General features: G+C 44.3%; 1 protein-coding gene across 1 annotated transcript; it reads right to left on the bottom strand.

The window, feature by feature from the left end:
* Positions 1–1,933: 1,933 nt before the first annotated feature.
* On the bottom strand, positions 1,934–6,675 carry LOC138453263 (serine/threonine-protein kinase SBK1-like). Its single transcript, XM_069605976.1, has 3 exons — positions 6,507–6,675; positions 3,242–3,444; positions 1,934–2,836 (listed from the first exon to the last, which is right to left on the bottom strand). The coding sequence occupies exons 1-3, from the start codon at positions 6,673–6,675 to the stop codon at positions 1,934–1,936; spliced, it is 1,275 nt and encodes a 424-aa protein (XP_069462077.1).
* Positions 6,676–15,609: the final 8,934 nt, after the last annotated feature.

Below are 15,609 nucleotides of genomic sequence, written 5' to 3'. Positions count from 1 at the left end.
GACTGTCTCCTAATATTTAGGCTTGCATTCAGTGAGTTGATGTAACTGCCTGCTGGTACTCCAATAGTCTATAGTCACAGGTTGCACATCGCACTTCTGACATCGAAGCCAGGCACCCTGGCACCACCCTCTGATCACAGTTGAAAACAGTGACATTTCTCCTAAACCAGAAGTCACTAACTCTACACCTAGGCATACTGCAAATTGCACATCCATGATTCTGGCCACCCATGAAGGGTGTCGGCTTCCAGCGTGTTCCCCGGCTGGGTAAGGCATTACGTGGGTTCACCATGTCTTCTGTAAATTCTGAAATCAGTTGAATTCAGATCATGCATCATCTGATGTTGCCAATGGATACAATTCTTTTACAAAGCCTTCACTGTTGGAGGAAAAGCTACAGCGCAAAAAAGAGTCTATTGCTCTGAGTGATGGCTCCATTGATCCAGTAATCCATTGTTATCAACCATCGTCTGGTGTGATGCCACAGATGTAGCACAGGGTGAGTAGCATCTCAGATATGTGATGGAAGATCTATAGGAGAGCAGATGGCATGATTAAAGCAGGTGAGCATTTGGACGTCTACCATAAGAGAAAAGACCAAGCATGGAGTCACACCCCCACAGAAGAACGCATGCCTGAAAAATACATATGCACGTTTTCTATTCCCACCAGGGACAAAAACAACCCCCTACTCACACCGATAGTTGCCGTTGGGAGCATTATCAAAAAAAGATGAAGACAATCTTTAGAAAACAAAGGATTCCCCATAAGAGGTGGTGTGAAGGCACTGAAGAACCTGCACACACCTAACATTATTAAATAGGATCGAAACATGTTGACATCATCACAATAGCTAGGCATGACGTGGAGTGAAGCCTTCCAAACCAAGCTAAAAAGTCGGTCTTTAAATGCCACTATTGCCACAACTAACTTTACATGACTTTGGTGAAAGCTGGTATCCTATCACCATAAACAAATTACAAAACAAAATCAACAAAGGAAAACCAACCCAGTTCTCTTCTGCCAAGAAACAATTACCTATTAAGTGGAAAAATGGAATACATTGCATTCCCGGGATTTCACTATGGAAACACTAGTTAATAATACAATTGCTTGTAGAGGTGGGATTTCTGATTTCTTGAGATAAAGTATCCTTTGTTCACCCAAATTGTGAGTCAGTGAGATTCAATAATGTTGTTCCAGCAACTGAGAGCTCATACAAACCCTCTTTCTTAAACTATGAAGCCACCAAATTCAATTATTAAATATTATTTTTGTGAGCCAAACTTCATTTTGATTGGTGCAGACAGTGATGTGTCACAATTATATGTTATGAAAAAGGGAGCTAGCCAATATGAAATAGATGGGGACTAGTGTGCAAGACCATAGAAGAACCATACATGGCCAGAAGCATGAAGGGCAGGTCTACACAGAGATGTTGTTGTCCCGTCTTTTGAGTTGCAGGGTTTAGTATTATGTTAACAGAAGTCCTGCCATTCCTGGTTACTGCCCCACTTCTCCAGAATAGGGTAGAAGTCAGAGTAGCTATTCTGGGAGTAAGTCCCCAGAGAGACTTTTAGACCACCCGGCTGGCACGCACTGAGAGCACTGGGATTTCATCATTTAGGCCAGAGGTTAAGCTGTCAATTTCATGCATTGCTTAATGGGTTATCAAGCTTTAGGAAGGGCACAGTGGATGGGCAAAGGAGCATCTGCCCTGTTATGCGTAAATTTGTGGAGGGACTCTACTTCATTGTGTTCAGGGTGGGGAAGCCTTTGGGAGATCCCTGCATGTGGCAGAATGCTGCAGTCTGTCACCAGTTCATGTTCTGGATCCCCTGAATTACAAATCTTTGCAACGGGGTCCACGATTTACACAGCTATGAGCCATAGAGGCACCCATCATTTTACTCACCCAACAATGGACTGATGCTCACGTGGCTTCCACCTCGGGTCCAAGAGTGACGGTTATCTCCCCGTTCTTGACCTCCAACCTAAACGACGTCCCCGGGGGAAAGTCCTCAATGCCCTCAGTGAACACAAGGATAAGTTCCATGTCCGCTCGCTCGTGCTCGACCACTTCTTCTGGCTGGATAACCACTCCTTCCACCACCAAATCTTCTTCCTGCACCACCTCTTCTTCATCCCCCACCTCTCCCTCCATCGCCCGTACATCGCCTTCTGAACTATGCACCAGCTGTAGCAGCTCTTCCTCCTCTGCCTCACTTTCTGAGCTATGCTCCTGCAGTTCCAGCTCTTCCTCCTCCACCTCACTTTCTGAACTGACCACTGCCACAAAGTCCTCTGCTTTCCAAGGCACATCGAGGTACTGCTGAATGTTCTTGATGGAGCACCTTCTCAGTGGGTGGAAGCTCAACATTTCTTTGATGCCCTGCACGGCTTCAGGGGTGAACCTCTGCCAGTAACCGGGAACAGGTGAACTGTACCCACTCATCTGCCACCAGTAAAAATCTTTGTAATGCCTGTCCGATGGCAAAGCCTGTTTCCAGGGGAAGAAGCCAGTCAATGTGGTCACAATGACAACAGCCATGGCCCACACATCAAGGCTGGGGTGCAAGAACAGCGTTTCTGGCTTTCTGAGACAGCAAAGTTCAGGAGCCATGTATGGGATGATGCAGTTCATGGAAGGGATGCTGGTGCCAGCCATAGTTGTGAGCCCAAAGTCACTCAACTTGACGCAGCGGCACTCTGGGTCCATCAGCATGATGTTGTCCGGTTTGATATCCCGGTGCACAAGCCCCAGTCCATGCATATAGTCTAATGCGCTGGTGACCTGCAGCACACACCGCTTCACCATAGCTTCTGGAATTCCAACCTAGAGAAGAAAAAAGCAAAAGACGCAACATTAATCAATCGTTCATACAGCCCTTATTTAGAACCAATCAGAATTGCAATTCATTGTACTGCATTGCATATGTATTTGTGTTCTCAGCGCCTGCTCACTTCTTGTGTATTCCAGACAATGGACGAGGATAATGTGGTCTTTAGATCAATATCAAGACTCTATTGGTACACCCGTTATGTCCAAAGAAAGAGCTCAGAGCTATATGCCGAAACATTTGGCATGTTTAATGGCTAATGGAGACAAATTACCATGCCATTAATCAGGTAAACCCCAAGTTCTTCTAGTGTAAGCTATGGAATTAGCAATGCTTAATAAGTGACAATATGTAAGCAGTAGTGCCCTATATTCTAGTTTGTCCCTTTTTTGCTTCCGTACCTCAGGTATTAGAAGAGAATGAAGACTCCCAGCCGGTGCCACCTCCTGAGCGAGGATATAGTGGTCCACAGTCTGCCATGCAACAATCAGGGTAGTTATGATGCTGGGGTGGGCACTGAGTAGGAGGGATGTGCTGAACTCCAACAGGAAGGATTGCCGAAGTATGCGATTCTTGGGCAGTAGCTTCAGAGCAACAGTCGCATCTGTTGGAAGTGAAGGACGAAAAAATGCCTGTTAGTGTGACGTTATCAATATCAGTGTCAGCAGTAACAGTGGTAATATATAGACCCATAAAAATGCAATGCCCCAGGAATGTTTCTGGCATTTTATCTTTTACCCAACCCTGCCAACCCACACTCCATCGAAAAATCCACTGCCATCCACATTGTCTTCATCGACAAAATCTGCAAGATTCACCAGCATATTGACACCAGCTCTGCATTCACAGACCCACCTCACGTCCCTCTTTGCGAAATTTCCACCTCCTGGACAACATTCCAGACACTGTCAACAGAGGACCTGGTCAAAACCTTGGCTGTCCTGAAAGACACATGGTATACAGAAGACATCCTCCAGCACCCATCCTCAAGATCCTCCTCACAGAAGCTCTCCTTCCCTAACTGGACATCATCAACAGCTCCCTAACTCAGGCACCTTACAATGGTGCATGGGGATCACAAGCCTTGTCCTATATGGGTTCAAGTCCTACCTCACCATCAGCAAGCAATTTGTTTCCGATGGACTCCTCTAGATTGCTACCCTTCACCTGTTCCTGTTGAGTACAGCAGAGTTCCGTCCTCTCCCCAGTGATCTTCAATCTATACACAAAGCCACTTGGAACCCTGCTTGCCACACAACACCCACCAATATACCAACGACACACAGCTATACCTCATGACTGACTCTATCAAGGACATCCATAGGCTCCAAGCATGCCTCTTGCTGATCCAGTCTTGGATGTTCAGTGAATACTTGAAGCTCTACCCCTCCAAGACAGAATTCCTACTCCTCACTGACAACACCGACCACCCAGACCTGGCTATCAACCATGAACTCTCAGGGCTTCACACCCAAGCTCACTTCCGGCGCAAGTCCATTGGGTTCCACATCGACAAAAACCTCTCCTTCAAGACACACATAGCTAAGGAAACTCAGAGCGCTTTGAATCAACTCTCCCTCTTGCGATGAGTCAAACCCTTCCTCTCCCCGGACAGCTTTAGATCCAGTGCTCAAGCACTATTTCTATCCCACCCGGATTTGGGAAATGCACTCCTTGAAGGCTTCCCGTCATCCTATGAGAAGTGAGAAGTATCCTATACGTGGCTGCATGTCTCATCAAGGGTCTGTGCAGATATGAACACCGGCCCTCATCGACCTTCACTGTCTCCCACTGCATGCGCAAATCACCTTCAAGTCTTGCTGCATCATCTATAAAGCAGTTCCCTTCAAGTCACCCAGCTACCTCGCAGGGAAACTCAGCATCTCCGGTGGACAGCCCACCACCAGAAGCAAGGACACGTTGTGAGGAGCGTGACAGTATTCTCCCACCCACTCCCTCTGGATCCTCCATTCAGGTGGCATGGGATGGGCCATCGCTTTTATAGCCCGACCCTGGGGGTGGACAAGCATTGAGAATCACCTGAGTGGAGGGTCAAAGGGGATTGGGAGGATACCCGAGGGCCAGACGTGGTATCTTCCCAATCCTGAAAACACCTTACCCTACTCTCCCTCAGCCTTTGTGGGATGTTTAAACTCTCACCTCATCTCCCTCTGCCCATCGGAGGACAGATTTGGGAAGAAAGAAAAGTGTGAAAGTTAAATGTGAAAGTAAAGTGAAAAGTCTGAAAGTGCAGCAAGGAGACATAAAGCAGATTGGGGTGAAAGGCAAGAAAAGCCTGATCGAAGCTGAAAGTGATAGAAATTGGGAAAGAAGCAGCGAGTGGCCCGTAGTGAGAGAGGGGCACGAGAAAGGAAAAGAAGAGTGCCTGTGGCAGGCGAATGAAGGTGCACGTGTGCCCGGGAAAAAAAGAGGGTGCAAGTCTGCATGGAAAGAACAGCAAATCAATAAAGTGAAGGTGTGCACTGAAAGGAAAGCAGAAGGAGAAAGGATGCAGAAAGCATCCGAAGAGCCTGGCATTTTCTAAGCCCTCTGTTTCTACCCCATGAAGGAATGGTTTGTGAATTCAAGAAATCATATGTTGTGTTTGTAAGCTGAAAGGGGCCTGGGCTTGGGGACAGGAACCCTAAGAGCCCTCACCAAGTCAAGAGACTTGTTAGTTTTTGTTGAAGTGGTAACACGATTGAAGCTTGGGGAAGGGAATCCTGGGAAGATTACAAAAGGAACTGCGTTACTATTTGGTGTTTTGAAACTTGATAAAGCTGAAGCTGGGTAAAGGGAACCCTGAGGGACTAAAAGATACTGAAGGTTGTTGGGATAACTAGAAGGGACCTGGGAAGACGGTCTTACTGTGGATTGAACTTATTTGTGTGACATTGACCCAGCAGCACCTGGTTAGAAGACCACCTGAAAACAACCCTGGTTTCCAATTTTGTTGAACCACTATTTTTTCTTAGTTTTTAAAAGACTTCCTATCACATTTTTGTATAGAATGAGGGCAAGCATAGGTTTAGACACAGAGTGACTTTTATTTTGGACTCAGCGACGGCCATTAGAGGCATCAGTTGAGGGAATTATCCCTTTAGAGTTAGTGCCAGTCAGGCATTACACCATACCCAGAACTTTAGTCAATAAAGGTTTTCAAATGAACCCACTTGAGTCTGTGTCTCTCTTTATCATGGCTGTCTCACAAGGTGCAGATTTGAAATCCGCCACTGCAAAAAGGAAAGGACCAGAAACAAGCCTTATCTGCCTACAACCCAAAATGATGGAACATCCTCCCCTTCAGCATCAGACTCACCCCCAAAATTTAGAAAATAACTCAAGACCCACCTCTTCAGGGAGTCTCTCCTCCACAATACATAGGCCCTCTTGTGCCACCGACTTGTTAGAAGCTGCATGGTCCTCTACCTCCCGCCACCCGGTACAGCTGTACCCCCCTGTATCCTACCCTGATGTATATCTGTCCGTTGTTACGATGTATAAAGCGGTACGTTATGCATCTGTAATGTTGTACACCTCTGTAAAGTGCTCCATTATGTATCTGTATTGGTGTATGCCTCTGCAAAGTGCTCTGTTGCTTCTCGAAGCCAAGTCCATTCTCAATAAATATCATAATAATCATAATTTTAAAACCGCATATCTTACCTGAGCCCCGGTGCTTGCCCAGCACAACTTGTCCATATGTTCCACGCCCCAATTCACGGAGGACATCAAAGTGCTCTGAAATCTCGACGGTGACCATGTGCTCTGCGGTGAGCAATAGCAGGTCCGTCAGGGCACGTTCTGTGGACAGGGACAATTCTATGGCAGACATCTTGCTGGAGATGGAAATATTGAAGAGTGCTATCAGTTGATGTCTACTGAGAGCTTCCAGTCACAAGCAGATCATCGCTGATGGCATATGGATTCTCATTATGATTGGCTATTAATATGCCCTACTTCATGCAACATACATGACCAGACAAATATCAAATATTGTGTAAAAAGTATATATTTTAATACAATTATTAATTGCATATTATACAAAGTTAGAATTTATACAATTAGTAGAAATAGTTTTAATTGTCCTAAAAACAGAAAATCTATCAGATGCTGATTTTTTTTTAAATAAGTCTTTACTTGTGAATCAAAATGCTGAAATTTGAGTCGTCTTTCTATATTCAACTTCAAAAACCTCACTTCCAAAACGGTATCCTGCAATTAGAATGTTATGAGTGTCCAATATCCTCTAATTAGAATTTGTAAATTTCCATTGGTATAATTCCTCGAGAGATTTCCACTCCTATAAGTCCCCTTAGAAATGGTATGTTTCATTTATCATATATCTTCATTTGCACCATCCACTGGGAATCCTCATAAGTATCCTCTACTGTGAATAATCGACAAAATAAAAGCTCAAAGATAATTCTGATAACAATATATACTTTACAAAATTGTATTTTGGAAAAGTTTTACACAAATAACCTGACCTTGTTCCACTAGATCAAGATATATAAGAATATTTCAACAAAAAAGTAAGTGTTACATAGTGCAAAGCACCTACTTCAGGGAACAAAATATGCCCCAGCTGTCTAAAACCAACATTCCAGAAACAGACAGCTATAGTTACAACTACTTGCTAGACCCTCAAATTAAAGGCAATTACAAAGGTGCCTATTGTATACTTTGTTAACATATGATGGACATGTAAATGTACATTCCCTAAAAATGACTTAACTATGACAGTGAAGTTGTGGAGTTCTGGAGCCCTGAAATGCACTGTTATATATATTTTGCCGATATTGTATTCAGTTCTATCTATTATTTTTTGCAATGGGATGTGAGAGTTATCGTAAATGTAATTCACTCAATACAGACACAGACAGCTTTATTTACACCTACTTGCAACAGTCACACAAATTAATGGCAATTACAAATCTGCCTCTTGTATAATTGATTTCAATGAGATGGGAGAGTCATCTTGCATTTAATTCATTCGGTCCAGACACAGACGCGTATAGCTACAACTACAACTATTGAATTCAGTTCTACCTATTATTGAATTCACTGAGATGGCAGAGTCATCTTAAATTTAATTAATTTGAACAACTGTATTAACAAACTTGAAATCTTTTTTGATACTTTTATACAATATTATCTATTACATAAGAGATCTTCAAAACTGATTTACATATTTAATTCTCTTTAGACATCTATATCATTTTCCTTTATTTTCAGATATAAAGAATGTGAAAAGGAAAATCTTAAAGAGAACAATCAATGTTTAAAATTTAAAAAATAAAAATGAAACCACATGTCGGGTTTATATTATTAGGTTTCTAATGTTATACATAAATTGGTTCATGTTTTTGTTTTCTTAATTTTTTATAGAATTTACACTCCACTTGAGGAGTGTCTATGCATACTCCGATTGAACTACACAATTAGGGAAACACATGTCAAGGTTTCACAGAAGAGGATACATATGAGGATTCATAGTAGATAATACCAATGAGGATTTATGATACAGATTATGACCAGCCCCAGAGCAATACTCATACAGGCCTTTATTCATGAACTGTTAGAACGATGCCTTTAAAATCAAATGGTGCTAAAACATAAAAAACAGCCAATTGAGAATCAATGCACAAGCGCTTGTGTCCCCACCAAGTCTAAAGGAGCAAACACTGCAAAAGCAATAGAAAGCACTTTTAATTTCTCAGTGTAAGAATACACGTGAATCAAAAGATTTCTGAATTCATTCAAATTGTAGTTGTGTGGTTACTTCTAACCCAGATATGATGCAAGCATTCTTGACATGGAGTAATAAAGCTCATGACAGATGGCTGCTTATGAGGGCAAGCTTTAATAGCTTGCCATTGATTGCCATAACTGCAAAGTGACAAGACCTTTTGGAGTGTCATAGTTGAAACGTGTTGTCAATTATACAACCAAGCCAAAGGCGATCTGTTACACTTTGGATTCATTTTCCTGGCATATTTTCACATAAGAAGAACCATTTTTGTCTTTTGAAAACAAATGAATTGTAATCTGTTTTGACCTACTCTTTTTTACTTGCTTACAGCTAATTCAAAATGTGCAAGTTAGGCTTTCCTGGTGTATTTAAGAGAGGGGTTAAGTTAAGGTAGAATTTTATTGGTGCAGTATGTATTTAACAATTTTGGTGTATGTTGTAAAAATGGTGTATTTGAATTATGTGCTGTTTTATGGAAAATCGAATTCTGAAATAAACACATTTGATGATGATTATGGAAACTTACACATTCTAAAGGAGCGAAAATCTAGGAGAAAGTATGATATAAGGAAAAGTACATTCTACAATTAGAGGATAATGGTCATTCTTATATACACATGTTAGGATACAAGTGGAAACATGAGGCTATTGAAGTTGACCTTGCAAAGAAGACTCACATTTCAGGTTGTCAATTTGCAAGTAAATACATTTAAGTGAAAATATCAACATCTGACAAATTTGGTGTATCAATGACAATTATTAAAATGGTTTGTACCAGATGTATATCTTTTTAATTATGTTAATGGTTTAAACAATCCTTACACAAAGCCAAAAGAAGTATAAGCAATTCATACAAAAAATAGAACATTATCAACATATAAAATTGAACTCCCAATTCAATCTGCTTAGTTTACGAAATAAACTTTAAAACACACAATGTATCCCAGATAATTTTTAATTTTTGTAGAGGGATTGATCACATCCATGATTGTTTGATAAGATCCCATAAATCTACAAAATTCTAGGCCTTTATTTATAGGCTTATCAAATTGAGTACGTGCAAAAATCACTATACATTAATGATGGTGAAGTCCTATTAGATATCCTTTCCCATAAATTATCTATCACGATAAAATAAGGGTCATTTACAAAAGAAGTTAAATACAGGATATGAAAAATCATGATATTTAGACAATCATGGGCAAGATGCTTCAAATTCCCTTTTTCTATTGACCAATACCAACACATTGCTCGTGAATTGTCTTGCTTTTCCTGGGTATAAATAATGTCCCTCATGATGAGATACAGGCCCTGATTCATGGATTATTTGTGCAGAAAAAAACGGGATTTGAGCGCCATTCTGCCCACAAATCCCTGTTTAACAAATGGGGATTTGCGGGCAGAATGGCGCACAAATCCCATTTTTCTCGGGGCAAATAACCCATGAATCAGGGTCTAAATGTAAATCGCATGATTGCATTTCTATCTGAGCGATGGTGAAATTGAATCAAATATGGAGCTCTCGTTCCCAGCTTTCGGTGTTCCAATTTTAAATGATTAAAAAATGTATATTCATGAATACTTTGACAGTAATTATTTTAGGCACTATAGTGGACAACGAGAGCACCCGAGATATCAATAGGCATTCACAATGTATCAGATGGTTATTTTTTTTCACATTGGGAAATAGCTTTAAAATCTTCATACAGGGAATTGCTAAGAGGCACCTGGAAGTTGTTACATATTTAGGGAAATTAGGGAAACACATGTCAAAGTTTCACAGAAGAGGATACATATGAGGATTCATAGTAGATAATACCAATGAGGATTTATGATACAGATTACGACCAGCCCCAGGGCAATACTCATACAGGCCTTTATTCATGAACTGTTAGAATGATGCCTTTAAAATCCAATGGTTTTAAAACATAAACAGTCTATTGAAAATCAATGCACAAGCGCTTATGTCCCCACCAATTATAAAGGAGCAAAAACTGCAAAAGCAATAGAAAGCACTTTCAATCTCTCAGTGTAAGAATGCACGTGAATCAAGAAATTTCTGAATTCATTCAAATTGTAGTTGTGTGGTTACTTCTAACCCAGATATGTTGCAAGTATACTTGACATGACGTAATAAAGCTCATGACAGATCGCTGCTTATGAGAGCAAGTTTTAATAGCTTGCCATTGATGGCCATAACTGCAAAGTGACATGATCTGTCTGATGGTCATAATTGACACAGGAGCTCTTAATGAGTTGAACTTTCTAAAAGCCTTGAATTACATCAAATGCAAGACCCTCTCCCTGAGCTGATAGCATTTCACAGACATCAGAAGTGGGGGGTGGGATGTTATATGAATAAAGAGGGGAGAGTCCCACCTACTTCAAGTAGATGTCCAATCCAGATAAAGAGCCAATAAGCTGGCACCTGATAATATAGATAAGGTGGGGGTGGTTAAAGATGGTATATGGAGATGCTCAGTGGGAAAAGGGAAGCACTGCCTGGTACCATCTAAGTGGCACTACTGAAAAATTTCTGTGAAACAAACCGTGCCTGGGTGCCGGGAATTGGAGGAAACCAGGGAAAGACAGAAACTGGGATCCATACAAGGAGAGGCCAATCAAAGGGGATTGATGGTGGAGGCATCCATGACTGAACCTGGAGTGGCCATTTGGGAATATCCCTGTCCTTTCCCTATGAAATTAGGTGTTTTTATTTTCCCTCAGCACATAACCCAGAGCAATTCTATGTAAGTAACTTGTCCAACCAAACCAAATTCCTAGCATTTGTCTTCCAAGTAATTAAATTAAATTCCCCCATAGCCAACTGACACGGGATGATTCTGTTCGAAATCAACATTGCTTCCAGTATGGATAGAAATACAGTCTGTTAAAGTATTTGGTACACCTATTTCTTTTGCCAGACCCAAAACTCCCTAATGGGAGGTGTGCATAAAAATGAAATTCACAATTGCTCCCCAATCCCCAAACAGTAACTTAAAGCAGAGGGGTTCCAAATCACAACTGAATATCTGGGTTTGTGTCAGAGGAAAAGCGTCTTCACAAAGTTAAGCAGAGTGAGGTCCTTGATTAAAAGCATACTCTCTACAGAGAGTGAGAAAGTGACTCCTGATAGTTCCATATATATATATATATATATATATATATATATATATATATATATATATATGATACACGTCAGTCTGTTAATGCTATTATCACATTACACAGGGATGAGAAGCTTGCCAGGGGATACAGATCAGTGCCTTAATGCACTTGTCCCAGGGGCAGCTTGCTGTGTGGCACATGTCAATGTCTTAATGCTGTTGTCAGTGTGCACGGGAATCTTGCGTGGAAATGCACGCCACTGTCTTTACGCAGTGGTCATTGGGTATGAGGGACACTTGCAATGTCATGAACGTCCAGCGTTCGCGTTTGGGCCGGCTCCCACCAGATGCGAGATCCGGCACCAGATGTGTAGCCAGATCTTGAGATCCGGCCAGAGACAGCACTGGGGGCAAAAAAAGAAGAAAAAAAGAAAGCGCCTGCAGGCAAACTGTAACTTCCTCTGGTGACCCCGTTCAAGCCACGACACAGTATTTATGCAATGTTTGTCAATGCATGGACCCAGATTATTTATTTATGTATGTAATATTTGACGGATACCTACATCCATCAAATATTCCATAAATAAATATACAGTTATCTGACCAACATTGCATGAGTAAATACCCCTATTAACATTGAAACCATCACACACGATGCAGCCACCCAACTGCTTTATGTGGGGAGCTGCAGGAGGGTGGGGTTCAAGTATAAGAAAACGTTGCTTATGGCGACCACCAGAAATCACACTGTTTGAATAGTACCCACCCCATGGGTTTTTTTTCTTGTTAAATAAAATGGGATGCAAATTGGGCATCTTTAAGAATATTTACTCAGCAACACTGGTCACAACTATTTTCCGCATCGTGAAGTAGCTCAACACGAGTGCCATTGAAGTGGTTTAAAGTGGAATTGATATATAGTTTGGAAAAGAAGCAGCATGAAAGAAATAGCGCCGTTTATAAAACTATTATTTTGGACATTTCCTTTGAGCGGAGGTCAACTGCCAGCCCAGCCCAGCTAAACACTGCCTTCTCGGCACTGCCTCCTCCAAACTCTGCCCCAACCCCAGCCGTTGTGGGATCCCCCACCATTTTTTTCTCCATTTCCACCACTATGCACGCCACTTTCTTAATGCTGTTGTCACTGGGCACTGGGGAAGCTTGCAATGTGACACACGTAAATGCCTTAATGATATTGTGACAGAGCACAGGAAGCTTGCAATGTGACACTGGGCACGAGGGAAGCTTACAATGTGTCAGTGTGGAAGCTTGCAGTGCGACACTGGAGAAACTTGCAGTGTGACACTGGGTACTAGGGAAGCTGGCAATGTGACATTGCGCTTGCAGTGTAACACTGGGGAAGCTTGTATTGTGACACAGGTTACTGCCTAATGACATTGTCACATGGTTGGGAGGCTTGCAGTGTGACACTGGGGACGCTTGCAAGGTGATGAAGGTCGGTGTTGTAATTCTGGCGTCACTGAGCAGAGAAGACGCTTGCAAGGGGTGCGTGTTAATATTGTAAGGATGTGTTCGCAGGGGACTGGGAAAGCCGGGGAGTTATCGCGATACTGCATTGTGTCAAGGGTCCTCGGAATGCATTTGTCGCTGCCCTTATGTTGGGGTCGCGGGGGGCTTATCGTTGCAGGATGGCTATCGTAACGCTCGTTCTCACCCCCACCTGGTTCTGCGCTCAGCGCAGGTTTGACGCGCCCTGGAAAGGCTCTTTCGTGTGGTTGGGAGGGGTCGGGTGCAAGCGATCACTTGTATTTCCTGGGAGTGACGGGTTTGGGGGGGAGGCGAGGTAGTTTAAAGACAAGGAACGACGGTCAGACTTAGCTTTCTGTATTTCACGGGGGTGGCCGGGCCCCATAACAGAACGTTTTGTAGCGGTGAGATTGAGATGTGAGGCACGTTGGCGCTAGGTTGCGTTTTCTGTGTGTTTCGGTGTGTGTCGGGCATGCTAGGGGTGAAGGCGCTCCTTTGGATACACGGTGTTAGCAGACGCGCAGCGACCAGTGAAGGCGCCGGAGGACTCAGCCAATTCCACGAGCGGCCTGGTGGTGCCTGGGCACTGCCAGGACGACTAGTGAGCCCGCTACTAGAGCACAGAAGCCAGGCGACCGAGCCTGGTCCTGGCCACTGGCAACGGCTGGCCGCAGTTCCATGAACACCGCATCTAGGCGCTATAAAGCCACATAGGAGTCACTGCACTTATACGCGTGTAAATTGCGCGCGATAGCCTCACATGTATTCCCAACCTCGTAACTCCGGGTGTTGAGCTCCTTGCGCGCGAGGCGCCTTGGAAACGGGCTGTCGCAGGGGCACGAGGACGAGTAACAGCGCACTTATCAAACAAACTTAACAAAACCAACTTTAAAAAAAAAATCTCACTTTTGGCGGGGTTTGGGGGGCGTGAAGAGTTCATATTATGATGCATTTAGGATCTGCCATTACGTTACATTTAGCGGGCGGCTTCTCCTTACCTCAAGGCCGGTGCTGCTACCTCGGGTTCCGGCTTCGGACACTCCTGGCCCTGTGGCCCTGGGTCCCCGGGTCGGGCTTTCCTTGGGTGGTCGGTGGCCCTCGGATGTCTGTCTGGGGGTGCGCAGGCTTGGGTGTCCTCACTGGGCGGGGTCTCTCTCACCTGTGGGAGCCAGAATAGGGTTTCATTTGTACCTGGGTCCAGAAGACAAGGAGCCCGCCGGCCCCCTCTCCAAAGAGGCGCCCTGGTTGGGCACCTTTGCGCTCAGCCAATCACAGCCCAGGATGCCTATGGCAGGGCTCTGGGTGGGCAGCACAGGTGAGGGCGGGGATTGGGGAGGGGGCGGCTCGCCAGGAGATGGGAAAGGGCACCGTGCGTTTACCCTCCACTCCATCATCGGTGTGCGGGCATCTCCCTCCTGGGGGGGAGGGGGGGACATCTTCAAAGAGGAAGCGATGCAGAAATGAGCAATATTCCAAATGAAACAACTCGAAGACCAAGAAAATAGGGGGTACATAAGGCCAGCCATGGGCGCATCCAATGTATTGGGAGTACGAGTTTACTTTACAGAAAAGTGCCCAGAAGTCGGCGATCGCTGGCGATAGCGCCGCGTCAAGCTATTGAAATAATATAGGAATGGAGCCCCAAGCTCTGCCCGGACTCATAGACACTATGCCACCTTGCCATGTTGCTCCCAGTGGAATCCGCCGAATACCCTGTAATTCGCCCCAGCGCCCTGATGCCCGGCTTCCAGGGGTGGGCGCACTTGCCTGATTTGTACCATCGAAGCCCAGCCCCAGTGTTTGCCCTGTTTCGTGTGCTTTTGCCAGGCGGACCCTCCTGCTTCTGCCGCTCTAGTGCCATGGTGTTGTGTCCTATTTCCATGGACATCGGTTTGTCCATTGTAAAAAGTTGAGTCCTTCCTCTTTGTCTACGCCGAGGTTGCGGCGTGGCCACGGAAGAAGGAAGAGGCGGGGCTACCGCCTCCGACGCCAGTTCTGGCGACAACATTAAATTGAAGTGCAGCTCTTTACCCCGGCTCCCGCGTCTCATTTCGAACGTGCGATTATATGTATATTCAAATTACCCTGGAGCCCGATCGAAGTCGGACTCCAACACTGGCGACGAGGACGTCCGACCCACGCCCACCAGCAGGCTGCTCCAGCGTCGCGTGTGGAGCGCGAAGCAACGCTACTGCCTCCGGCGCTGTTACTAATCGCCGGCCCGCCCACGCCCACCCGCAGAGTGCTCCAGCATCGTGTGTGGGCCAAGGAGCAGCGTCGCTGCCGCCGGCTCCACAGTCATCAGCTGGCAGGTACAGAGCCACGTGTGGGCCATATCATTAAGCTGCTGCCCAGGCACGGCAGCCTTTCATACTGCCTGATTCAGCAGTAGGGGAGAAGGAAGCCCCCACCAGCTCAC

Source organism: Ambystoma mexicanum, chromosome 1p (genome assembly GCF_040938575.1).
Source record: "Ambystoma mexicanum isolate Mex_15411 chromosome 1p, UKY_AmexF1_1, whole genome shotgun sequence".
Taxonomy (NCBI): Eukaryota; Metazoa; Chordata; class Amphibia; order Caudata; family Ambystomatidae; genus Ambystoma; species Ambystoma mexicanum.
The sequence above is the reverse complement of the archived record's forward strand: the minus strand, read 5'-3'. Positions and strand labels throughout refer to the sequence as shown.

Coding starts and splice junctions, on each gene's coding strand:
- LOC138453263 (XM_069605976.1), bottom strand. CDS start 6,675: ATGTCTGCCATAGAATTGTCCCTGTCCACAGAACGTGCCCTGACGGAC. Junction 3,445..6,506: donor GGGCAAGCACCGGGGCTCAG/GTAAGATATGCG, acceptor CACTTCCAACAG/ATGCGACTGTTGCTCTGAAG. Junction 2,837..3,241: donor ATTCTCTTCTAATACCTGAG/GTACGGAAGCAA, acceptor TTTCTTCTCTAG/GTTGGAATTCCAGAAGCTAT.